This window comes from Anolis carolinensis, chromosome 4 (genome assembly GCF_035594765.1).
Source record: "Anolis carolinensis isolate JA03-04 chromosome 4, rAnoCar3.1.pri, whole genome shotgun sequence".
Classification (NCBI taxonomy): domain Eukaryota; kingdom Metazoa; phylum Chordata; class Lepidosauria; order Squamata; family Dactyloidae; genus Anolis; species Anolis carolinensis.
The window spans coordinates 31,493,927-31,520,386 of NC_085844.1; the positions used below are offsets into that span (position 1 = coordinate 31,493,927).

The 26,460-nt window shown below is 42.0% G+C and overlaps 1 protein-coding gene across 6 annotated transcripts in view; it reads left to right on the plus strand.

Moving 5' to 3' along the window:
* triqk (triple QxxK/R motif containing) overlaps positions 1-26,213 on the plus strand; it is a 144,138-nt gene extending 117,925 nt beyond the window's left edge. For 4 of the 6 annotated variants that reach the window (XM_016992802.2, XM_016992803.2, XM_016992805.2 and 1 more), the window contains 2 exons: positions 2,178-2,263; positions 21,257-26,213. In XM_016992802.2, coding sequence (XP_016848291.1) covers positions 2,178-2,263; positions 21,257-21,370 — 200 coding nt within the window. In that variant the 3' untranslated portion in view covers positions 21,371-26,213. The other 2 variants (XM_062980187.1, XM_008108358.3) reach the window with 2 other exon arrangements.
* The last annotated feature ends 247 nt before the right edge of the window (positions 26,214-26,460 follow it).

The following is a 26,460-nucleotide window of genomic DNA, read 5'->3' on the forward strand; positions in this document are numbered from 1 at the left end:
GAGAGCAATAATTGTTTTTATCCAATTGCTGCCACTTAGAAGGCTAAGCTCCGCCCACTTGGTCTCCTAGCAACCCAGTCAGCCCAGTGTTATTAAAAGAATAAAAAATAAAATAAATACAAATAATACAATAAAAATAATTAAAAACACTAAAAAATTAATACAATAAAATACTATAACAAAATAACTAAAAATAATACAACAAAATAATAAAATATAATAAATAAAAAAGATAAGTTACAATAAAATTAATTTAAAAATACAAATAACGTCAAATAAAAATCCCACAACAACTTTTAACCAATACCACCACCACTTTGCCACAGCAACGCGTGGCTGGGCACAGCTAGTATATTATATTATTAAAACTGATATAAAAATATTATATTATAAAACTGAGGGCGAGGGCCAGGTAAATGACCTTGGGGGGCCGCATCCGGCCCCCGGGCCTTAGTTTGGGGACCCCTGGTCTAGACAGTGACACCCCTGCCCTGCTGTTGAATTGCCCAAAGGCAGTGAAAGTCCAAATTCTACCACAGACCTAAGGTCTATAGGAACAGTTGGGCCAGTTCTGAAATAGATCTGTGCATGTCCGTAACTATCCTCACTTCTATTCCATATTTCATACAATCTCTTCCCTGCACCTTTCCTACCTCGTGGCAGTCATTTATGGGTGCAGCATAGTTCCTATCTGTCTACCGTTGCATACCATGACATCAACTAGGGTAACAGGGTGTACTGGAAAAGGAGGAGAAGAGGGACATCATGGCATGTAAGGGCAGGGAGATAGGATCTGTGTTGTGGCTGGGGGCTTCCACAGCAGAGAGGGCAGGGTGGATAGAGGGTGGCTGCTCAGCAGCACCGGATTGTGTTTTTGGTGCTGCTAGGAAGAGGGGACTCCCTCCCACCTCCTCAGTGTCTGGAAGATTCCTAACTGTACCATACCCAGAGTCTATCCAATGCTGGATATGATAGATAGCCCCTGGGTTATTTGTCAGTGTATATTCATCCATTGATAGTAGTTGGGCATCCAGTGGTTCATCCAGCCGAGGCGCTATAACTGAGATATTCTTGTGCCTTGGAGATAATGCAGTAGCAGGAGTAGAATCTAAAGATCTGTCTGTGTTCAACCCAAAGTACAGCTAGAATTGGATTGGGGTGAAACTGTTAAAATGAATAGTTGGAAGGCAATTAAATGACCAGTGCAGAGTGTGGTAAGAAAAATAAAAGGAACCTAGATATCTGGTGAATGAAATCAGTGTCGTTTATCTCTTCTGAATGGGATGGGATTGTTTTATTTTATTTATACAGATTAGAGATTCTAACATAAAATAGGCTGCATTTTAATTTTTTTGGATGCATGGAAAGCATTTTTCTCCATAGGAATATTTCTGTTCTTACTCAAACTAACAACTTTTTGATCAAACCTGAACCTGACAAACACATGGCATAACATCGGTCGTAAACACATTTGCTTAAGATCACAGCCTTAAAGTCAAGGTTATAAAGTATAGCTTTTCAGCTAATCTAACACTGATAGGCAGGCAGGCATGTCACCATAATGCAGTCTTGTGATAAAAGGCATGAAAATGGATACTGTTAAAACAATTTCAACCTGGCCAGAACCTATTATTACCAGGTAGGAAGTCCATTTTCATTTCCTAAAATTCAGTTTGAGTCTAATAACCTCATGATAGACAAGCAAAATGGTTACAAACTCCCCCCCCCCCGCCCCCCCAGGATTGTCTCTAGAGAGTAGTTCAATCTTATGATTAATATTCCTAACACATGCAAATACTATCTTTATATGTTTTCTCAAATATGTTCAACTTCATCATACAAATTTCTTTTAAGCTGGTAGGATTGGTATGACTGCATGGTTTGCTGTCTTTTAGACTAACTTTTGTAAAATGTGCAAGTAAAATAACTTCCCAAAGTCCATAATAATAAATTGCTCAAATTATACTGTTATGCATTCCCTATTAGAACAAATGCTTCAAAATTTGTAATTTCTCAAAAAAAGCTGTAATGCATACACTTCTTCTTTGTGACCATTAAAAGAATGCAGTTGTGTTTTGTGCTTTGTAAGGGAAAATTTGGATATGGTGCAGACATTAAGATAATTGTTCCTCCTTATTGTGGAGTGGTTTCAGCAACTGTTTTTCCTTCCTTAATAGGAAAACAAGATTACAAGAAAACCAGGCCAATGTTAAAAGCAACGCGATTAAAAGCAGAGGCCAAGAAAACCGCACCAGGCATAAAGGTATATCTAGCTGATAGCTTACACCAACTTCCTGTAGGTTTTGAGTTTCTTTTCCCCATAGATATCCTGCGTGAATATTGATCGCTGTGAGATATTGTTTATGACACTTCCAAACCCTAAGTGGAATGCTAGAATTTAAAATATTCATGCTGTATTTCTTCCAGTTTCACCCACAGCCCAAGTATCATTATGAAAGTTGAGAAGTTGCACTCTGCTACAGCTTTGCTTTAGAATCATTCATGTTAAACTCTGTGAAAGCCATTTATGAGTTAATATGTATAGAATAGGGCAACAAAATGTTTTCGATTATTTGGCTGCTTCACAAAAAGCATGCATGTTTTAAGACTGCCAACAAACCACTGTCATTGTTTGGTTTTAAAGCAGCTACCATCCATGGACACAATACTATCATGTTTATTCAGACTGAAGCCAAATGAATTTAAGTAGGGCTTTCTCTTAAGTAACTGCCTACATAATTGCTGCCTTACTGGTTTTTATGTATTGCAGACTCACCAACTGTCCCAGCTTGGCAAAGAGAGTCTAAGGCCCTTTTTATACAGCCATATATTCCAGATAATCAAATCAGATAATCCACATTATCTGCTTTGAACTGGATTATATGAGTCGAGAGGAAGTGGTGGAATTTTGTCCTTCTCAGAAGACTTCTGCATCTTTTCCTAGCTTATATGGTTTTCCTCATTAATAACTTTCTCTATCCTAACCACATTCTTTCCATTTCTCTGTCCATCTCTGCTCAGTTAGGGATTTCAAAGACAGTTACTATTTTCCTTGTCTCTTGGAAGCAAGCATACGTGGTTACAATTGGATTGGCTAGAGGATCCTGCCATTTTGGATCCTGCCATTTCCCCACTCAAACTTTATTGCATTGTTTACTAGCAATGTCCAAAAGTTTACGTTTCTCCAGTCCGTCTTCCCCATCCTTCCAGCACTGATACTGCTTTAAAGAAATCTAGCTAGATGGAGAATTAAGAGCTGGTCTACACTGGTCAAAAATTCTGTATTGGCACTGATTGGCATGGACAGGTGGATTGTTTCACTGTCCACCATACCCTTTTATCTGCACTCTGTGGCGTGGGAGAAAGAGGATAGAACTCACCTGGGTTGACCTTTGTCACTGCAGCAGCTGGCCATGAAGCTCTGGAGATCAGCCTCTTCTTCTCTGGGTCATACGAGCGCCTTTAGTGATGTCAACAGAGATGCCTGCTTATGACCAGGAACTCTCTGCAGCTTTGTGTCTTGCTGCTACAGTGACAAAAATTGGTCCAAATAAGGGTTACGGTCTCAACTGGATGGTCTGGACTCTGCTCCCACTGCTGCAGTTCACAGACAGAGCATGGAAAAGAGTTCTTTGGTATTTGGGACTGGTCTGAAGCAGAAGTTTCTAGACTGGCCTTGGACTTTGTGGCTTGTATAGATGAGCCCAAGAATAAAAAGGACGCCTGGAGAGGCATTAAAAAAACTTTGGAAAAATTAGCTTCTTTCTTAAAGATTTTGTTAACTAGGACAGGGCTCCTTAGACTTTTCTACTTGCGACCTCTTGTTTCCTGATGAATTGTTATAGGTATACAAATCAAACTTTTGCCAACAACTAATCAGCATTTGCAAGGCTTGCTAAGCAAGGGAGTATATAGCTGGAAGTAGTCAATGTAGCAATGCAAATGTATAGTCTCAAATGTTTTTATTATAAAATTAATATAATATAAATAACACTCAGGTGTTCCTGTATCTATCAAGAGAGAAAGAGTGAGATCTCATTTGTTAGGCTTAATGTTTTGTATTTGAATGGTATCTGTGCAACTATGGTTGGTGCTTAATGGTTCCGGGTTAAATACACCAAGGGGGTGCCCATTTTGCTATCACAAGGGGTCTTCCCTAGATCTCAGGTTCGGACACTGGAATATCAGAATCAAGAATAGTCATAACTGAACATAGAGGATAATAATAATAATAATAATAATAATAATAATAATAATAATAATAATCTTTATTTATACCCCGCTCCATCTCCTGAAGGACTCGGGGCAGCTTACACTGGGACAAGCCCAAAACAGTATTACATCAATAAAAACAGTAACACAATAAAATCACAATATAATAACACATCTTACAAAAGTTAAAATAACTTAAAACATAGACAGTAATCCCAATCTGTGGTCAAACACCATAGGCCATGGGCCATTTTAAGAGGAATGGAAATCTGAAAATGCATATTCTTTGGTGACTAGGGATGGGAACGACTAAAAGTAATAAAGTGCATGGAATGGCCAAGGCCTAGGTAAAACACATGGACAATCAGTTATCAGTTATGAGAAGGCACCTGTGAACATCCAAGTTTTCAGATTCTTCTGGAAGGAATCAAGGGTGGGAGCTAATCTAATCTCCTTTGGGAGGGAGTTCCAGAGCCTAGGGGCCACCATCGAGAAGGCCCTCTCTCTCGTCCCCACCAACCGCGCTTGAGACGGAGGTGGGATCGAGAGGAGGGCCTCCCCAGCAGATCTTAGAGCCTGTGTGGGTTCATAGGGGAAGATGCGTTCACAAAGATAGGCAGAATGTGTTCACGAAGATGTAAGCTTATTTGACTAGGCTTCCCCTCTTTTCCTTCCCACTGCAGCCTCCTCTCATCTAATCTAGAAGATCCAGCAATATGGACAATCCAAATTTGAGAACAAAAGGAAGGGAGGTGCAGAAGGAACAGCCCCTGACAATGTTCTGCTGTTGGGAACTATTCCATCAGTGGGCTAATTTGATATGATTCTAAACTATTAAGAATTAGTGTTTTGTTATTAATACATATAACATGGAACCAGGCTCCCGTTTTCATCTTTGCCTCCAGCATGGAAAATCATTGCCTTTTCTATCAATTGACCCAGCAAGGAGGCTGCTGGACTTAAAATTATTCTGAAACCTCTTGCTTTGAAAGAATAAGGAAGTTGCAATTATGATTTATTTAACAAGCGAAAGAAATAAATAATAACAGGTCAGGCATACATAATATATTTACACAGGGAAACCCAAATACACCCCTGACCTTGTTTGTGGGTTTTGGCTAAACATATGTAGTTTGTTTAAATTGCTTCCAATATTTTCCCCTCAATTTATTTTTGGTTCAGAATAAATTAACATAAAATCAGCTTAGCCGCCCATGCTGAGCAAAAGAATGAGCTGTTTCTATTGAAAGAAATTTCAGGAATGTTCAAAGAAGATCGTTTTTTTGTTTCTGGCGGAGGAGAAATAATTTCCCCCTACGTTATAGCTTTCAGCAAATGCAAAGGTATTACTACCATACTGTAACAGCTGTTGAGCCACCAGATGATACATTTGGTTGTCTTCCAGAATTTGCTATTATAATCATGAAACTGGTTTCTTTTCCCACCCTGATAGCTGATCTTGATCAAGCATTGCCACGCAATGTGGTCTGTTTTCACAACATAATCTGCTCCGTTAGTGCTGTGCACCAGGCTCTAATGAGAAAAAATAGATTGCCTTTTTTGTTGTTAGTTTAAAGATTGATTATTAACCTGTTAATTTGTTCTGTTTCTCGATCCCTTTCCTGATTAAATTTTATTTCTTTTTCTCATCTTTAGTTTCCTATCTGTAAAATGGACTTGATTTATGATCGTTGAGGAAAATAGAGGTGATGCAACACTTTGCATATTAAAAGTTCATTCAAATAATTAATAGCCCTTTATAATGAGCTACACTTCGATTAATATCCCTGGGGAATGTTTTCTGGGTATTATTTATTTATTTGTACAATTGATATGTATGTTATTTGTAAGGTTTATATATTATTTATGTCACATCTTTTTCCCATGCAGGACCCGGTAGCTTATAAAATAGAAAAATTTCTTGACTGACTGCAGAGTGAGCTCAGCCGAAACACACTGCTTATCAAGGGTCATTGGGTGCATCTACACATAAAAAACTGTGGCTTCTGCATGTCTCGTGAAATTATATGTGTATATATATATATATATATATATATATGTATATATATATATAGTAGAGTCTCACTAATCCAAGCCTCGCTTATCCAAGCCTCTGGATAACATGAAGTTTTGGTGCTTAATTTGTAAAATCATAATCTAATTTGATGTTTAATAGGCTTTTCCTTAACCCCTCCTTATTATCCAAGATATTCGCTTATCCAAGCTTCTGCCGGCCCGTTTAGCTTGGATAAGTGAGACTCTACTGTAATTAAAATAAAATTGCAATCCACATTTTGTCTCTGATAGACATGGTTTGCCTTGGATAGAAAATAAGTAATTTAATTTGAGTGTAGAAAAAAAGGGAAGGAGAATACTATCAAACTTGCATTCCTCTCCTGGAGACTCCAAACCATGACGGGCTGTGGTGGAGTCTCCTTCTTTGGAGGCTTTTAAGCAGAGGCTGGATGGCCATCTGTCGGGGGTGCTTTGAATGCGATTTCCTGCTTCTTAGCAGGGGGTTGGACTGGATGGCCCATGAGGTCTCTTCCAACTCTACTATTCTATGATTCAATAATTTGAGATTATATTGAAGCTCTAGGCATCGATTAACCTACTGCTTCAGATATGTCATTCTCTGACATCTTAAAACCACATTCAACTCTGCAAACAGTGTTGACTGTATGGGTCTTATGTAATATGTTAGTGAGAATGCCTGTGTTCAACATGCCATTTTAGGGGCCTCACATCCATTCCCAGCAGGTGAGCATGGAGTAAAATATTTGCATATGGACTACTGGAACTAACCTACTACCATCCGTGATTTCCATTCATTTTCAAATTCATGCAAAACTGTTGTCCATACTTAAGCTGCATTGTTTTTGAAGCAGCTGCAGGAGGGAGATGTGCGAACAAGTTGAAACAGAGCAATAATGTTTTTGGATGTTAGGTCAAGGCTTCATTTATTGCACCAGAAGCAGTCCCATTATTTCATTTTCAGTAAGAAAAGGAAGAATTTCACAACTGAAACACTACAGAATGTTCTGTTATACTTTAACTCAAAACCGATGGAATCAGAAGTGGATTTCCAGCCATATCTGTGTTTTTAGGGCAGTACTTTGCATATTACACGTTTTGTGGAAATGATTAAACCCCAGAATAAATAAGCTCCACTACCAGTTTTAGGGGCACTGAAAATCCATTAAACTGTGAAGAACACTGTGATTTCATGAAGTTTTACAAACACTGATTTCATCGCCTGACTCCCACTTGTGACATAGTTTGCCGAAAGTTGGCAAACTTTGGTCTCCTAAGAAACGCATAATTCAAACCAGTCCCTCAAAACAGGCACCAAACTTTTGTTAACCAATCCCAGTGCAGTACTTTTGATTTCATAACTGGCATACTAATTAGTCTTTCCTGTCAAATTTTGATTGCCTGTCATTTTTATTCCGGATTGAAAGTAGCAAAGTTTCATTTAGTCATTGCCATTTAATACTTTGTTAATTTCCCCAATGAGTGATTTTTATCTGTGTTGATAATGTCAACACAGTAACTTGTGAGCAATAAATACCCAACGTTTCTTGACTCTGTGTTATTGAAGCACGTTGATTGTGCTCGATGGCTGGATTTATGTGCTTTTCTGTGTATATTAAAAGCTCTCCATGCGTTAATAGTTTTTCTGTTTAAAATGCTAGCGTAGGTTTCTTTGATTCCATTTTCTATTAGCCAAGAAAAATTAATGGGAGCGTTGTAACTATGACTGTCAGCCACTTCTTCCTCACTCTCTGCTCTTTGTATAAATTCAGAAATGAATAGTGTTTGTTTCATGGAAGTTTGTCACAACACCCTTTCTTAGCCTCAGAATATTGAATGATTTCTTAGGCATCATTTGACTACATCTTTGGTTTTCTCTAAGTTTTAACAAAATTTGGTGTACTACATTTACACTTTTTTTTATCTTGCATGGACAAAGAATGTGAGAGCAGTGAATGAACTGAAAAGGTTGTTTGCTTCCTTTTTACATTGCAATTCTAATTTGTTTTCCATAAGTGTAATGGAAAGAAAATATGTTTTAGAAATGATTGTGGAAAAAGGGAAACAGATTTGTCCATTCAGGTTGTTAACTTTCACTCTTAAATGTCTGAATTTTGATGTCACATTTAAGGGACTGAATTAGAGCTGCACTAATTTTAATTTTCTGTTATGTTTCTCATATTTAACAGTGACATAGCAGGCAGGTGCAACCAAATCCTCTCTTCTAGGAATATTTGTGCCTAATGAATTTGGCCAATGCAGATTGTAAGAATTTTGTTTGGTTAATTTCTTGATCAGAATTTTCCAAAACTTGTGCTTTTTCATTTGTGGGATGTAAAGGCCTTCAGATATTTTGAGAAAACAAACATGTTAAAAAGGAAGGTAATGTAGTCATCAACCCTTTTTGAGGGATGTTCTCCCTTCTTTTGTCACTGTGAACATTGTGCTGTATGATACAACCTCCAAATATTGCTGGACTGTAAATCTCATTGGTTCTATCCAGCATACCATCATAGAATCAGAGTTGGAAAAGACCATCATGGCCATCCAGTACCTGCCATGCAGGAATGCATAATCAAAACAAACCTGACAGATTGCCATCCAGCCTCTGTTTGATTCCACCACCATTTGAGGCAGTGCAATCAGGGCAGGCCCAAGGTAATGTTCAAGTATAGGCTAACATAATTTTGGTCCCCCCCCCCAAAAAAAAACCCAATCACTGAAAAATAAAAGCGTTGGATAAGCAAAAAAAGTTGGATAATAAGGAGGGATTAAGGAAAAGCCTAAATAAAGAACGACACTCTGAAAACACGGGAAATCCAGACAGGAAACAATCAGGGCCAGCTAACACCTCCCAACCAAGGATGCCCCCAGGGAGGAAGCAGCTAGGCTTTGAATCTACAAGGCCATTAAATGCTAATCAAGGTGGCTAATTGCAACATTCACACTAGCCTCAAACAGACAAGAGCTCTTTCTCCCACCCTGGACTTTCCACAGATATATAAACCCCACTTACCAAGCTTCCAACAGACCTCACAACCTCTGAGGATGCCTGCCATAGATGTGGGTGAAACATCAGGAGAGAATGTTTCTTGAACATGGCCAAGCAGCCCGGAGACCTGGCCTCGAGGAAGGGGTGAGAAGGAAGGCGTTTGCCGCTTTGGGGAGCAGAGAAGCACGTTTGTCTGTTTTGCAAAATTGGGATCACCTCCCTTCTTGCAAGGAAGGCGATCCCCACTCCGCAAAGCAGAAAAGCCGTGTTTGTCTGCTTTGCAGAGTGGGGATCGCCTCCCTTCTCGCCAGGAAGGCGATCCCCACTCTGCAAAGCAGAAAAGGCCTTCCAATCGACTGCGCGGACGGGTGGCGCTCTCCAGGGGCTGCCTCCGCCGCGATGGGAACGCCGTCGAGGGAACAATGCGCCACAGGCAACGGCCTAATTGGCCTCACCGGTGGACCGCCTCTGAGTGCAATCCACTGCCCAACAACTCTTACCATCAGGAAGTTCTTTCTAGTATTTATGTGGAATCTCTTCTGTAGTTTGAATCCAGTACTCTATGCCTAAGTCTTTGAAGCAGCAGAAAACAAGGTGGCTCCATCTTTAATATGACTTTTTTCATATTCAAATATTTAAACAAGGCTATCATGTCATTCCTTGCTTCAGTGGGGGATAAAAAGATTTGCAGCTCTGCAAACATCTGGAAACCTACATGCTCTCCATCCCTGCTGGAAGATGAAGTTGTCTACTCCAAAGCAGATGGTGCTTGCAATTTCATGTTCCTTGTGTCCAGATGCATCTGGGAACACAGCTGTAGCAGATTCAAAAAAACGAAGCAAATGCTGCCTTTTCATATATATCCCCTGATGATGATGATACTTTATTTTTAACCCGCCCTATCTCCCCAAAGGGGCCCCTGGTGGCACAGTGTGTTAAAGCGCTGAGGTGCTGAACTTGCGGACCAAAAGGTCCCAAGTTCAAATCCTGGGAGCGGAATGAGTGCCTGCTGTTAGCCCCAGCTCCTGACAACCTAGCAGTTCGAAAACATGCAAATGTGAGTAGATCAATAGGTACCGCTCTGGCGGGAAGGTAACGGCACTCCGTGCAGACATGCCGGCCACATGACCTGGAGATGTCTATGGACAACGCCAGCTCTTCGGCTTAGAAATGGAGATGAGCATCAACCTCCATAGTGGGTCACGACTGGACTTAGCGTCAGGGGAAACCTTTATCTTTACCTTATCTCCCTAAAGGGACTCAGGGCAGCTTCCAGTAAAAAAAAACACAGTGGCAAACATTCAGTGCCAAAAACCAAGAACAACATATAACAAATCAAAAACAAACTCAATAAAAATTAAGATAACATAAATAAACATGGTATAGTACAACCCACACTTTACAACATAAGTTCTTTTAAAACTCTTTAAAAGTTTGACTAAAATGATTATTAGAGCTAAGATGGTATAAGTTGATACTTTATGAGAATAATATAGCTATTGTCAGTTCTTTTGCACAAGTTGAGATTTAAAGTGAAAGTACAGTGGGAACTCTGTATCTACTGTGGTTTTGTTGCAGGACACACACACTCTCCCATGGATACAAAAATCCATAGACATTCAATCCCCATTATATATATAACACCATAGTAAAATGGTATATTTTATATAAAATGGCAAGACCAAGGTCTGGTTTCTTTGGAATTAAAAAAAATCAAGCCATGGATGGTGGAAACTATGAGTGCAAAATTTGTGGGTAAGGAGGGCCGATTATGTATCAACAATTGTTTAAGCTATTATGAGCCAAATTATTTCCACGTGAAAGGAAATTGAGGCTACCTGCAGCATGACAATCCACGGAGAGATCTTTACTCAGAGGACTTATAAAAGTGTATGAGGTGGCATATACTGAATTATGGATCTAAAATACTGATAAAATATAAAACAGATTCATGTAAATGCAAATGAAATATCTTCCAAAGGAGCCTGCCAGATCTCAGAGATGAAATAAAAAATGGAGTTGACAGATGAATTTTAACTCTTTTGTGGTCTTCTAATGATACTGTTTCATATTCCCTCTTTGGCCTGAGTCTTGCATAATTGTTTGTGCAGAGAGACTATATGTTCACTGTGAAAATATTTAAATCCATTTTGAAGACCTGAAATTGATTCATGTTACACAATGTATAAATAAATACATGTATTTCAGAATGAGCTGAATACATGCTTGCTTGTTCTTCAACATAATGTATTCTCTCAGCTCATAAGGAACTCATTTAGAGTGCAAGATTAGCTATCCAATATGTCCAAAGGCCCACTGAGCTGAGACTAGGTGAGCTGAATCTGTTCTGGGTCCATATTCTTCATAGATGAAGGATGTTTGGGAATTGTTTAGTACAGTGGTTCCTAAACTTATTTGGCCTGCCGCCCCCTTTCCAGAAAAAATATTACTCAGCGCCCCCTGGAAAGGGGGGGCGTGGCTCAGAGGGGGGCGTGGCTCCTGCTGAAGAGGGCGGGGCTGAGCCTCTCCCCTAGTCCAAGATGCAGGGCTGGGAGGGGGAGGTGGAGGTGGGGTGGGGCCACAAATGGGCGGCCAGGACTGGGATGGGCGGAGTTATGAGCTCTGAGGCAGGGCTGAGCTTCTATTCCTGTCTTGCGGTGCCTGCCAGGACACAGGGGGCGGGGCTAGAGGAGGGGGTGGGGCCTCTTCCCAAGTACCTGTCACGACCCAGGCTGCAGAGCACCAATAACCATACACAGAGGCCAGAATCTATCTAATATCTTTATTGTAGGAATATATAAAGTTAATAAAAACAAGTGTAGAAAATAGTCCAGAATTAGACCTTTCAGGAAAGGTCAGAATTAGTCCAAAAAAGCAATGTCCAATAAGAAATATTAAGGTCCAAAGTTGTAATCCAATAACCGAAACACTCACTTTGCCAAGCAAAGTGAGGGGAGATGACAAGGTCCTTTAGTCCATGAAACTTGAGCGAGGCTAGGAAATAACTTGATACTTGAAACAAGGCTTGAACGTGGAACAAGGTAACTAAGAACAAGAACAAGGTCCGTGGAATAACTTGATAAATCCGTGGAACAAGGCAAGGATTGATCCTGGGAAACAAGGCAAAGTCCGTAGATAAACAAAGGCTGGGAAGCAAGGCGAAGGCTGGATAGCAAGGCAAGGCTTGAGCAGGAGCGAGGCTTGAACCGGAGCGCGCTGTCCAGACACAACTCGCTCCGTAGGCTGACGAATTGACTCCGCGAAGTTACTACGCGGGTAAAACACCTAAATAGAGTCTAGCTTCCCGCCGAAGCAGTTCTCTGGGAATCAGAACCGAAAGCTAACTCTGAGACCAGATGCGAGACTCCCCAAAGATTCTCACGAGAAGCAGTCTTAATTGGCCACATTCTTAGCTGCAATCCTCGCACTCCTGCGCGAAGCTGAATCCAAACTTCTCTGTTGTTTACAAAACTCCCGGCGCAAGAATACGGGAGAAGTAGGCTCTGGGCTTGTTTGACATACTTCTGGGAGACAACTTTCTTGCAGGTGCAAGGTTCCCAGATCTGCCTGGGAAAGATCTGGCTGAGAGGAATCCAGTTCAGACTGGGAAGGTAAAAAACCCAAGTTTTCATCTTCATCAGGAATTACAATGTCCTGAGCAGGACTACAAGGCCCATGGGTCATCACACTATCCCCCTCCTCAAGGCCCCTCCCAAACTGGGGCCCTCTCCCCGAGGCGCGAGGTCGCGGTTTGGTGGGATAGGTCTGATGAAAGCGACGGGTTAGATCAGGAGCATGGACTGTGGAGGCGTCTTCCCAAGAGCGTTCCTCAGGGCCAAAACCCACCCAGTCAATGAGATATTGTAGGCGGCGGCGGTGAAAGCGAGAATCCAAAATGTCCTCAACCTCGAACTCCTCCTCCCCATTCATCAAAACAGGAGGGGGGGCCGGTTGGTCTGTATCAGGTCGCACACCATCCGCCGGAAGGAGCAGGGAACGGTGAAACACTGGGTGAATGCGCATTGAACGCGGAAGTTGGAGTTTGAAAGTCACGGGGTTTAATTGCGCCACCACTGGATAGGGACCAATGAAACGGGCATCTAACTTCCGGCAAGGGCGGTGGGAGGGCAGAAAGCGAGTGGACAGGAAAACCCGATCTCCTACCTTGATTTCAGGGCCCGGCTGGCGATGTTTGTCAGCGTGGCGTTTATAGTCCTCCTTGGCTTGGTCCAGTTGCTGGAGCAAAAGTTGTTGCACCGCTGTGAGTTCCTGCAGCCAATCCTCTGCTGCGGGAACCTCTGAAGTTTCAATGACAGGGGGAAAGAAACGTGGATGGAAGCCGTAGTTTGCAAAGAACGGCGTTTCTTTTGTAGAAGCTTGAACTCCATTGTTGTAGGCAAACTCAGACAGTGGTAACAGAGAAGCCCAATTGTCCTGTTGATAGTTTACATAACAGCGAAGATACTGCTCCAAAGTGGCATTGGTGCGCTCCGTTTGCCCATCTGTTTGGGGATGATGAGCTGAAGATAAGCGAGAGTCTATGCCCAATAGTTTGTGTAGTGCCTTCCAAAAACGAGAGGTGAATTGAGATCCACGGTCTGTGACTAAACTCTTGGGCAATCCATGTAGTCTGAAAACATGTTGAAGAAATAGATCCGCAGTTTCCTTGGCCGTGGGGAGGCCTTCGCAGGGAATGAAATGGGCTAACTTGGTGAATAGGTCCACCACCACTAAGATCGTGGTGAATCCACAGGAAGGTGGTAGGTCAGTGATGAAATCCGCGGAAATTATTTCCCATGGGCGAGATGGGGTAGGAAGGGGGTGTAAAAGCCCTGAGGGCTTCTCCCTTCGTATCTTGGAGCGCTGGCATACTGGGCAGGTGTTGACATATTTTTCCACATCCTTGCGGATCTTGGGCCACCAAAAATCCCTTAGGATCAAATGCATAGTTTTAAATAGTCCGAAGTGTCCTGCTGGTTTGCAGTCATGACACAGACGAAGCGCTTTTTCCCTGCCCGGTCCGGGTGGGATATAAACATGATTTCTATAGCAGAGCAGCCCATCTTTAAGCGAAAAGGGGAAATGCAGACCTTGGCGAAGTTGGTCCTGCGCCCAGGCATCTGCTTGCTGACTAGCCCTGATTTCTTGAGCACGGATGGGTCCTGGAGTAGGGGAAGTTGAACCAATGGGAATGGATTTGGTGTTCCCCACCGTGAGCGTGGCAAAGTTCTCAGGTTGTAGCAGTTGGGATTCAAAGGTCTCCTTGCGTCCTGCAGCGTATTCCGGTTTACGTGACAGGGCGTCTGCTTGCTTGGTTTGGGCTGGGGTCACATAATGGATCTGGAAGTTGAAACGTTCAAAGAATAAAGCCCAACGTTGCTGCCTCTGATTTAGTTTGCGGGCAGTTCTTAGATGTTCTAGATTACGATGATCAGTGTGGACTTCAATGGGAAATTTGGCCCCTTCTAGCCAATGTCTCCAAGTTTCAAAGGCTGCCTTTATGGCCAGTAGTTCTTTTTCCCAAATGGTGTAATTCCTCTCTGGTGTGGTTAGTTGACGAGAATAAAAGGCACAGGGGTGGAGGTGATCTCCCACCGGTTGTAAGAGTACAGCCCCAATTGCCACATCAGAGGCGTCCGCTTGCACCACAAAAGGGGTTCCAGGATTTGGGTGCTGTAGAATTGGCTGGGAGGTGAATAGTTTCTTTAGTTGCTGGAACCCTTTCTCTGCTTGATCAGTCCAGCGGAAAGGCTGCTTTCCACGGATGCAGCTAGTGATGGGGTCGGACCAGCGGGCAAAATCTGGAATGAACTTGCGGTAGTAGTTCGCGAACCCCAAGAAACGCTGCACCTCTTTCTTGTTAGTTGGCGCCCGCCATTCCAATACTGCTGAAACTTTGGCTGGATCCATGGAAAGCCCTAGAGGCGAGATGCGGTAACCAAGGAAATCTACCTCTTGTAGATCAAAAGCGCATTTTTCCAGCTTGGCATAAAGTCCATGATCCCGCAATCGTTGTAACACCATTTTGACGTGGTTCTCATGTTCTGATTGTGATCTGGAAAACACCAAAAAATCGTCCAGGTAGATTATCAAGAACCTGTCTAGATAGTCCTGAAAAATGTCATTGACAAAATGCTGGAACGTTGCGGGGGCTCCGCATAAACCGAAATTCATAACTCGGGACTCAAATAATCCGAATTTGGTCTGGAAGGCGGTCTTCCACTCGTCCCCTTCCCTGATGCGAACTAAGTTGTAAGCCCCCCGAAGATCCAGCTTGGTGTAAACCTTGGCTCCTCGAAGCCGATCCAGTAGATCCGAGATTAAAGGCAGGGGATAGCTGTTCCGCTTGGTGATATTGTTCAATGCTCTGTAGTCCACCACCAAGCGTAGTTCCCCTGACTTCTTCTTCACAAACATCACTGGGGAGGCGGCTGGGGATTGAGAGGGTCTGATGAATCCCTTGCGAAGGTTTGTCTCTAGGAATTCCCTGAGAGCTTCTTGCTCTGGTTCAGTCAGGGAGTAGAGATGCCCTCGCGGGATCGGGGCCCCCTCCACCAAGTCAATGGCACAGTCATAAGGTCTATGTGGGGGTAATTTTTCGGCTTCTTTCTCATTGAATACATCCCAATACTCGGAGTACTTCTTTGGCAAGGTGATGATGGGCTCGGTGTCTGTGGCATGGCATACCTTGGCTACGAGGCAATGGTTTTGGCAGTACGGTGAAGCAAACTGCAGTTCTCTGTTGGACCAGGAGATGTTAGGGTCGTGGAGAGTCAGCCATGGAATTCCCAAAATCACAGGGAAATGGGGGACCTCGGTAACAAAGAAGGAAATCTCTTCCATATGTTCCCTTATCCACATCCTGGTGGGTTCCGACCACTGACTTACGGGGCCCGTCTTGAGGGGACGGCCGTCTATGGCTTGCACCACACGGGCATTCTTGAAATCATGATATTGTAATCCCAGAGAGTCGGCATACTCTCTATCGATGAAATTGTTGGTAGCTCCAGAGTCTATCATGGCGTGGATCATGACGGGTCCCCTTTTTGCTGACCATAATGTGACCACGAGAAGGAACAGGACCCCGGTTGGCGGCTCTTGGATGGATTTTTTGACCGGGTTGGCGAGCCTCTCTACACCCGGTCGTTGGCTTCCCCCGCCGGCTGTGTGCCAGTCGGCTCAGACGCCTTCGTCTCCGTGGAGGACGCCGCCGCAAGACGGGCGGCAGGCTTCCCTTTGGCTGGGCACTCTCTGGCGAAGTGGCCCCCGTTCCCGCAGTACCAGCAGAGGTTTAAGCGTTGACGACGGGCCTTCTCGGCGGCATCTAGTCTGGGACGCACATTGCCCAACTGCATCGGCACCTCCTCGCCTCCTCTGGGGTATGGGGTTGGCGGTGGGGGTCTCCACACCGGACGTGGCTGAACGCTGGCGGGAGCGGGGGGTTTTGCCCCGGCTCTACTGCCCTGGCCTCGAACCCACTGTTTCCTGTTGGCAATCATGACTTCAGCCCGTAAACATTGATCAATGAGTGCCTCGAGGGTCTGGGGAGGATCCACCTTGGAGATTTCTTCCAGCATTTCAATGTTGAGACCCTCCCGGAATTGTCCCCTGAGGGCTACATCGTTCCAGCCGGTGTTGTGGGCCAGCACTCGGAACTCGGCTATATACTGAGACATAGGTCTGTCTCCTTGGAAAAGGCGACGGAGTTTGTGACCGGCTGCCTCCAAATTGTCCTCGATTCCCCAAGTCTCCTTGAGGTGGTCCAAGAAGTGTTGCGCTGATCTTAGGTGTGGAGAGGCTTGGTCGAACAGTGCCGTCGCCCAGCTGGCCGCTGGCCCGTCTAGAAGACTGTAAACCCATGCCACTTTGATGTCTTCTTGGGGAAACTCGGCAGCACGGGCCTCCAGATAAGCTTGACATTGGCGACGGAAGACATGAACCTTAGAAGCTTCTCCAGTAAACTTGGTTGGCAACGCCATGGCCGGAAGACGAACTCCGCGTTCCTTCAAACCCCTTATTTCTCCATCCTGTGCATTGAGCTTATCACGGATTCGGTCCACCTCTTCCTTGTCGATGGTGTAGGTAATCGGCTGGCCGCTCGGCCCAGGTACGACTCCGGTAGACATTCTGGCCGAGGTTAATTGGTGCTTAGGGGCGCGGAGTCAAACTGTCACGACCCAGGCTGCAGAGCACCAATAACCATACACAGAGGCCAGAATCTATCTAATATCTTTATTGTAGGAATATATAAAGTTAATAAAAACAAGTGTAGAAAATAGTCCAGAATTAGACCTTTCAGGAAAGGTCAGAATTAGTCCAAAAAAGCAATGTCCAATAAGAAATATTAAGGTCCAAAGTTGTAATCCAATAACCGAAACACTCACTTTGCCAAGCAAAGTGAGGGGAGATGACAAGGTCCTTTAGTCCATGAAACTTGAGCGAGGCTAGGAAATAACTTGATACTTGAAACAAGGCTTGAACGTGGAACAAGGTAACTAAGAACAAGAACAAGGTCCGTGGAATAACTTGATAAATCCGTGGAACAAGGCAAGGATTGATCCTGGGAAACAAGGCAAAGTCCGTAGATAAACAAAGGCTGGGAAGCAAGGCGAAGGCTGGATAGCAAGGCAAGGCTTGAGCAGGAGCGAGGCTTGAACCGGAGCGCGCTGTCCAGACACAACTCGCTCCGTAGGCTGACGAATTGACTCCGCGAAGTTACTACGCGGGTAAAACACCTAAATAGAGTCTAGCTTCCCGCCGAAGCAGTTCTCTGGGAATCAGAACCGAAAGCTAACTCTGAGACCAGATGCGAGACTCCCCAAAGATTCTCACGAGAAGCAGTCTTAATTGGCCACATTCTTAGCTGCAATCCTCGCACTCCTGCGCGAAGCTGAATCCAAACTTCTCTGTTGTTTACAAAACTCCCGGCGCAAGAATACGGGAGAAGTAGGCTCTGGGCTTGTTTGACATACTTCTGGGAGACAACTTTCTTGCAGGTGCAAGGTTCCCAGATCTGCCTGGGAAAGATCTGGCTGAGAGGAATCCAGTTCAGACTGGGAAGGTAAAAAACCCAAGTTTTCATCTTCATCAGGAATTACAATGTCCTGAGCAGGACTACAAGGCCCATGGGTCATCACAGTACCTGATGGGGCTGAACCTCTATACCCCGCCCGTGTGTTCTAACAAGCGCCTCAGGGGAGGTATACAGAGGTTCAGCCCTGTCTTGTGCTCTTGGGAAGAGGCCCCACCCTTGCCCCCTAGCCTCACCCTTTAGTCCTAAAAGGCCTCTCAGGAGAAGTATAGAGGCTCAGCCCTGTCTCAGGCTCTTGGAAGGAGGCCCCACCCCCTTCCCTAGCTCCGCCCTCTGCGTCCTAACAGGCGCCTCAGGAGAGGTATAGATTCTCAGCCCTGTCTCGGGCTCTTGGGAAGAAGCCACGGCCACTCCTCTGGTTCCACTCCCTGTGTCCTAACAGGTGCCCCAGGTGCTCAGCCCTGTCTCCAGCACTTGGGAAGAGGCCCCGCCCCTCCCCTGGCTCTCACTTTGTTGGTTTTCCCCACCTTTTTTTTTTTTGGCTTTTCTGCTATTGGGTCATAGCCAGCAGACCTGATCTACTGGCACATTGTTCTGTTACAAGATCTCCATGATTATCCAGAAGAAGAAGATTATCCCAATAGAAAAATCCTAGGTCTTTGCACCCACTACCTTTTGGAGTTTGGATTACATTGATCCAAAATGCTAGGAATACTCTCATTGTATTAGTTCATAGGCTTCCAATATTATATAAAACTGCATGGATGAAATTACTTTTAGCTCATAAAGGTTTTAGAAGATGATGCAGGCATAGTGGTCTCTTACTTTAGTCTTGCAGTAGGTTTGAGACTTTTAAGAACTGCCAAAATCTCCCATGCTGGTTGTGGAATTTTGGAATAGTCCAAAAAGGAGCTTTTCAAAACTGTCGAATTAAAAATAAATCTTGCAAATAAAGGCAGAGAGACTCCTTTAAACATTAAAGATGCTGGTGGAGAACACAAGATGTTCCATTCATTTAAAGTGCTCTGTGAATTGTTCCTCTCTTCAGAATCATGTACACATAGTGTACATTACAACTCTGTTTATGGAAGTCTGTCTTCTTTGTGCAATCAACAAGGATTAGCTAATGGTAAAGTCATCCCCTTCCAGCTTAAAGGAAATCAAGATTTCTAGCAAGCAGACTTGATATGTAATTAAATATGTTTTTGCATTTAATACTGAATGTTTGATATAAGTAGATGCCGCAGGAGTCTTGATTGTGATCAGACCACAGCAGTTGAAAAGGGAGACATTCAGTCATTATTAACTTCAGTGATTCTAAAATCTGCACTCCCCACCAACACGTTTTGTTAAGAGACAGGCCCCCATTGATGGCAACAAATTGTAGTTTGGACCTTTGGACTTCAGCTCCCAGAATTCCTGACCATTGGACAAGCTGGCTAGGGCATCTGGGAGTTGGAGTCCCAGAAACCCAATCCCAGAAGCTCACTTGGAGGGCTACAGGGAGTGCAGGCTAACAATACAGAATAATTCCATGGCGCTCCTGATCCTGCTTTCACCATGTCACAAACAACTATTTTTGCTAAAAATGAATAATGCATCATTAAATTAGTTTTAGTCCTAATTACAATGGACTTTCTCATGTGGTTGAGCATCTCCTTCTTCTTTATGTTACTCCACAGTCCAACAAATCATGCCATCCGCAGTTCTCTACACTGCTTGGCAAACTAGCACAAAGTTGTTTGCTTCAAACGTAATTCTTGTAATAGGTCTTCAGAGTTAAGAGGGAAAACTCAATATCTTTCTGTATTGTGAACTTATCAAATCATTTCAAAGGTTATTAATAGTTACCAGTTGCCCATTATGAGACACTTTGTCACATTGAAAGATCTTTGATTTGATAAAGCAGGAAACTTACATTCTCAAGGTTAACCATTTCACCATAACCATGATTGACTGGTTCATACATTATCATAAAGTTTAAAAAGACTAAAATAATTTGCACTGTCTGAACTGATGATGAATTAAAATTATAGTTTTATCAGCTCCGTTGGGGTCTCTTTTTAAAAAATTCTGCGCTTTCCAACTGTTTCATTAAACCCATGATTGTGAGGCCCACTTTGTATAGCTCATTACTACATATGAACATCTTGATGTCTTGTTCGGTTTTTCAAAAAGAGGTTAAAATCAACACATTAGGCTCTATACTGTGTATTCTTGCTCACCATATATGGAGGCTAATAATCTAAAGAGCAAAGTCTCTGCTTCCTCTGGAGACTTTCCACATAATTGGGAAGCCCGATTTTTCAGGGCTTCCGATCACACAGAGAGCCTCGAGGCTGTCATTCATCACATCAGGAGAGTGATGACCAAGGTTTGCTTACCTCTACTACAAGGAAGGGTTTTCTTACCTCTATTTCTCATCTGTTAGCTTTAACTTATTTTAAAGGCCTGCGTGGGACATCCATTTGGCCCCATTATCTGGATAGCTCAGGATTTCAGCGTGCAGCAGGCCCTCCACATTTATGGGTTTGACTTTTGAGGATTTGATATCAGTCCTCCAGTGCAACTCTGATCACTTTCCATAGAGTCATGCTGGAGAACAATGACATGCCTAAATTAAAAAACAAAACAAAACCTAAGACTCTCTCAGCCCTCAGGTGTAATTCTGTTGTCAACTCAGCAAAAGTTGTCTATAGGATTGTTCTGGCAGATCTAGAAATTCCTAGAAAGATGTTGTCAAAGTTTTGAAATAGTGTATTAAAAAACACATGATATTTCCACTACTGCAGGTGTCCTGTGCCTCTAACCCCAGCAAATGTGGAGGGCTGACTGTATGAGAAGGATAGTGAAAAATTTTAGGGTCCATGTATGTGGTCCATTGTTACTATAGTTGCCTGAATGTATGGATTAAAATGTTGCTTGCTTTTAATTAACCTGAGATGATGATATATCTTAACTTTTTAACAATTCTGTCATTGCTACAGGAAGTCAGCCTCATCCTTGCAGCTATATTGGTCTTTCTATTGGCGTGTTATGCTTTCTTTTACCTTAATCTATCTGAAGAAGTTGACCTTGATCTGGAGCAAGATGAAAACTAGAAGTCTCTACAAATTTGCTTCTGAAAAAAAGCATAACCTTGATCATCAAGATCACAAACAAGCAATCTACTCACAGAGATGGATAGAACATAAACTACTTCCTTCCATTCAGAAGCTAAGAATACTTAGGAGAATACCTCAGCCTTATGGATTTTTATGAGTTTCATCTGAGTTTCTGACTGATTTACTGACTGATATTGACTGGTTTTTTAAATTTGGGAAGCTGAAAAGATTTGATTCAAGAGAACAGTTTCTTACCTGAATTAGCATAGGATGTTAGTGGATAATTCCTGATGTCCTTGAAGCTTGCAGGACCATTTTGCTTTTTTTGAAAGGATGACAACAAATAGAAGCCAGGATCAAATACGATGAACTAGCATTCAATGACATTATGCTCTCTTTGGGCCTTGTTCTGTTATTAGTACTGTTAAATTGAATTAATTACAGTGAGAAAGATTCAGTCCTATATTTACTGCTTAAGATCGGTAGAATTTTAAATATATTTAACCTTGCCTTCAACATGATCAGCATTTGTTAGAACAAGATCCGAACGCTACTGTTTACTTTGCAAGGCAAGACCTGGATGCAAGCTAGTGAACCGAGAAATCGCTATTCTATGCAAAGTCTTATCCATACCAATGCCACAAAGAATTCCTTCTTGCATTACTAGGCAGGATGCCAAGAAGCACATTAAGGGACCATTAATTTCAATGGGAGAGTGAAGCACATCTAAATCCCAATCAGAATGATGACATTTCAAAATGGTTAACTCCAGCTGGGAGTCAATATCAGTATCAACTGAAAAATGTAGATACTATGCTGTTGTCAAGACCCAAAACTCAGAGGTGGCCCTGATATGCAATACTGACAGTGTCTGTTGCCTTCAATGGGACTTTCTTCCAAATGATTGCTCATAAGACTTCAGCCAAAATGTGTTGTAACTTTGCAACTGCAGAGAACAACTAAGCAAGCAATCTTTATGCAGTGTTTTTGTTGTTGCTTCTGCTGCTGTTTTGTAAATCAATGTGCAAAGACCACCTTGAGTCAACTATCTTGAGTTTCCCTAAGGAGACAAAGCTGGGGTTTTAATTAGAAAACCATAAAAGCATAAACAAAAATAAGTTCTGATAACAGAAACATGTGGTGCACTTGGAATTCTTATCTAATAGTAAATTAAATTGCTTAAGGACAACCATTGTGGGATCACAAATAAAAAGGGAGGTTTAAGCCAACTAATTTTAAGGCCAGAATTACCTAAAAGAGAAAACATGCCAGGCTTCTCTGCCACAAGAAGACAAGGGAAAGGCCACCTACAATCAATGCAAGTTCTGCTGTAATTTCGGATGGCCGCTTGAGTCGAATATGAAGAGCTTTTGCTTGATAAAGATTATTTGGAGTCAACTGTGATCAACATAGATGAATCAAAGCCTCCAAGTTATCAAGAAGTATCAGTAGAAAAATAAATATGCTTTATTTGTAATTTCCACACAGTAATCAGTACTTTGTAATCATGGCAAGCTTTCCTGCTCAGAAAGAGCTTTCTGTTTTGTTTTGTTTTTTAAAAAAAATGGGTGCAAGTTTATTTTCAGCATCACTGCCGTGTGTGTATGTGTGTATCAGCAGTCAGCTTTTTCATTCATTGCCAACTGTTCAACGCACATGTGTTCTGTCAGAAATGGCACCTGGATGACAGAAGCTGAAGCATTCACATATGCCTCTGAAGCAGAGTTCGTTGCCTCTTGGGCTATCTGAAAGAGTGTAAATAGAAAGTTCAGTCTGTGTTGATTTTAATTAGTGCATTGCTTCATTAATATGAGGTTGAAATTCTGTTTTAATTAAACGATTGCTGCTGCCTCCAGTCTCTGCATGGAAGATACAGGAGTGTTGTTTTTTTACAATCATTTCTCCCCACTATGCAGTGTTTTCCTTTGATGATGATGATGATGACGACAACAACAACAACAACTTTATTTGTAACCTGCCCTATCTCCCCAGGGGGACTCAGGACAGTTCTAATGGTGGATGGAAAACCTTTTCCATGCATAGTCCTAGTAAATTAAAACCACTGACTTCATTATTACTCAGAGAGGCTCATACCCCAATGAACTCAGTTCCAAATGGAATTAAATAGTATAAACAACAACATCATTTGAATATAGAATTAAGTCTGACATTTTTTTCTTTTGTGATTCATTTTCTATACATATCCGATTCCTGGAAAGATTGTTGTTATCATTGTCATTGTGTGCCTTAGGGTGTCATTGTGTTTTTCCTCTAAGTCATTTGCCCTTGTGTTTCATTGTGTGCTTGCCCTAAGTAATTCCTGACGTAGGGCAAGTAACCATTTAGTATGAGTTTTTCTTGGCAAGATTTGGTCAGACGGAGATTACCCTACACTTCCTTTGGGGTTAAGAGGATATGACTGGCCCCAGTTCATCCAGTGGGTTTCCATGCCAGAGTAGAAACTTGAACTTGGTTGCCAGAATCATAATCAAATGCCATTACACTTTGCAGCTGCCCTTTGGAAGGATTATTTGAAAAAAGTTACTTGAAAAAAGTTGTGATAGTTCAAAACAGCAATGTTTCCAAGCTCTGGTTATGATGTATTGAATCCTGTAATCCTTGCTGCTTCTGAAACTATTCATTCAGCTGGGGTTCCAGAACAAGTCCAAGTCTTGATCAGGATTTGGAAGCTTAGTAGGTACTGGGCTAAACCAACATTGTGTTGCTGGGTGCAACAGAATATTCTTCCCCTCCCTTCCCTTCTCCTCTGAAATCTGCTATTCCAACTGAAAACTGGATCTGGGAGGTCCAGCTATCCCTGGGGTCAGTTTTAGGCAAGTACAAAGAGAGGGGAGATAATCTCTTCCCAGCTCACCGGGTTCTACTTTGCCACCAGCAGATATTGGCTGTTTAAGAACCTATCACACAAGGCTGGTAAATCGCAATTACAACAGAATAATAGTGTCATTCCTCTGGTGTTCTGATGAGAGACTATTTGGTAAACTTTTTTAAACAAACCAATTCATTGATTATCTCCTGTAAAAGAAACGCTCTCCAGTTACTTCCTATTAGGAGAAGCAGAATAATATTATGTGATAGATCTTGCTGTTGTCCTGTTGTAATAGTGCTTTTGGTGCCTTGTATGATGAGGCTTTTACTTTGCTTAATTGAAATAATGCAGACTTTTTTTGAAAAATATTCTTTTGATCATTTGATCATAATACTCGGTTCAGTTTAGGGGACCAACTGACATTTTAAAAATTGCTGCATCTTTTTTAAAAAATAAAACATTCCTCAAGCTGCAGTCTTAAACAGACCTGCCTGGAAGTAAACCTGTGAAAATGCAATGGGATCTAATTTTTATTTCACTTGGTGTAGTAATGGAACAATTTTACAGTTTAGGAAATGGTATTTTGGCATTTCATTGCGATTGCAAACATAGTTGGTATTGGAACAACTTCTATAATAATTTGGTAGTTAACCCTCCTTTTACTTTTGGAAATGAAACTGGCAAATCAATAAATTATATGATTGTATGAGTATTATTTTCCCCTTTTCAACAGAATATTAAATACTTTGAGGTCTTAATTCGTACAGTTTAACCGTTGGCACGTCCCAATCACTAAGAACATTGGTGAGATCCAGTATAATGACAACAGAGGGAAAAGCCCCACCAGCATGTTTATGCTGGATCTGTCGTTTAATTAAGAGAGTGGAGTCATTCAGCAACTTACTGGGAGCTTTCAGTGTATATCTCCAACCAGTTTAGTGGCCACTTTGGCTTGGATGGGTGGGGAGCAGACTTGCACCCAACTAAGATGTAATATTGAATTGGCATTATGAAACAGAAATGTACTTGCTCAGGAGTGTGCTGGGTGCCTTTATGTATAAGCTTTGGAAAGATACAACAAGGCATATGATCAGTAGTTAACACAAATATGGTTCCAGGATGCACTTACATCTTGAACCTGAGTACATGCACACTATTTAGAAGGTTCAAAAAAGAAAAGTAACACAGAACTTTAACCTTGTAGGTATATGGATACAGCATGTATAACCTCAGTTTACAAAACTGTGTTTCTAGCTATTTCTAACTATGATGATATTTTAAAAAATTTAAAAAATCTGCTGAAATACACAAATTATAGACAAGTCATTTTGGTGTCACCCTCTCTGAGAATGTTAGCCAATACGGTTTGTACCCTCCACATCCACCTAATGACACAATTACCCAATATTTAATCTTGGAGTTTGTAGTTTGTTGAGGCACTGGAGTGCTCTGGCTGAGAATTCTTAATATTTCTTCCCGAATTGCAAATTCTAGAATTCCACTGAATGGAATCATGACACTTAAAGTGGAATAATAGCGTACAATTGTATAGTGTGAATGGGTCTCTAATCTTAATGATCTTTCTCTTTCACTGGGGATAATGGTTTGTTCAAATATTTTCCAGCTTTGCTACCTCTTCGATTTCTCTTGCGGTGGAGGGTGAAGAGAAAGAGAAAGGTTTTCCACATTGGCTAGCAAAGTCATGCAAAGCATTCCCAAACCAGAAATATATAGCATCTATCTTTGTATGCTACTATTTTGGTTACCTCAGAATATTCATGTTTTGTATAGTATGTATGTGTGATATGTATATAAATGTTTCAAGAAGATGATTTTATATGGCATAATATTAATTGTACTTAACTGATAGCAACCCCTCCTGTTTTAGTATCAAAAGCCAAATTTGTGGGGAGACAAGCTTACATTAGGTACCATTGTTAGGTAACAGATGTCTCGGCATTATTTTGTAGTTTGCTTGGATGAATAAACATGCGCAACAGTGAAATGTTACATTGTATGAGCCTTTAAAAATATTTTTCAAAATTGGAAAATCTGTTTACTGTCCTAATTGAGACAATAATGTCACTTGTTGCCAGATTTGGATAGCAGTAGCTAAATGCTATAATCACATGGACTGGGCAAATACCTGGAAATGACAATAACACAAACATTTTTTAGCTTTTGGCACTCTTGTACAATTCTATCACACTTATGTGTTACATTAAAGACAATGAGTGTTATTCGAATGCTCTGTTGT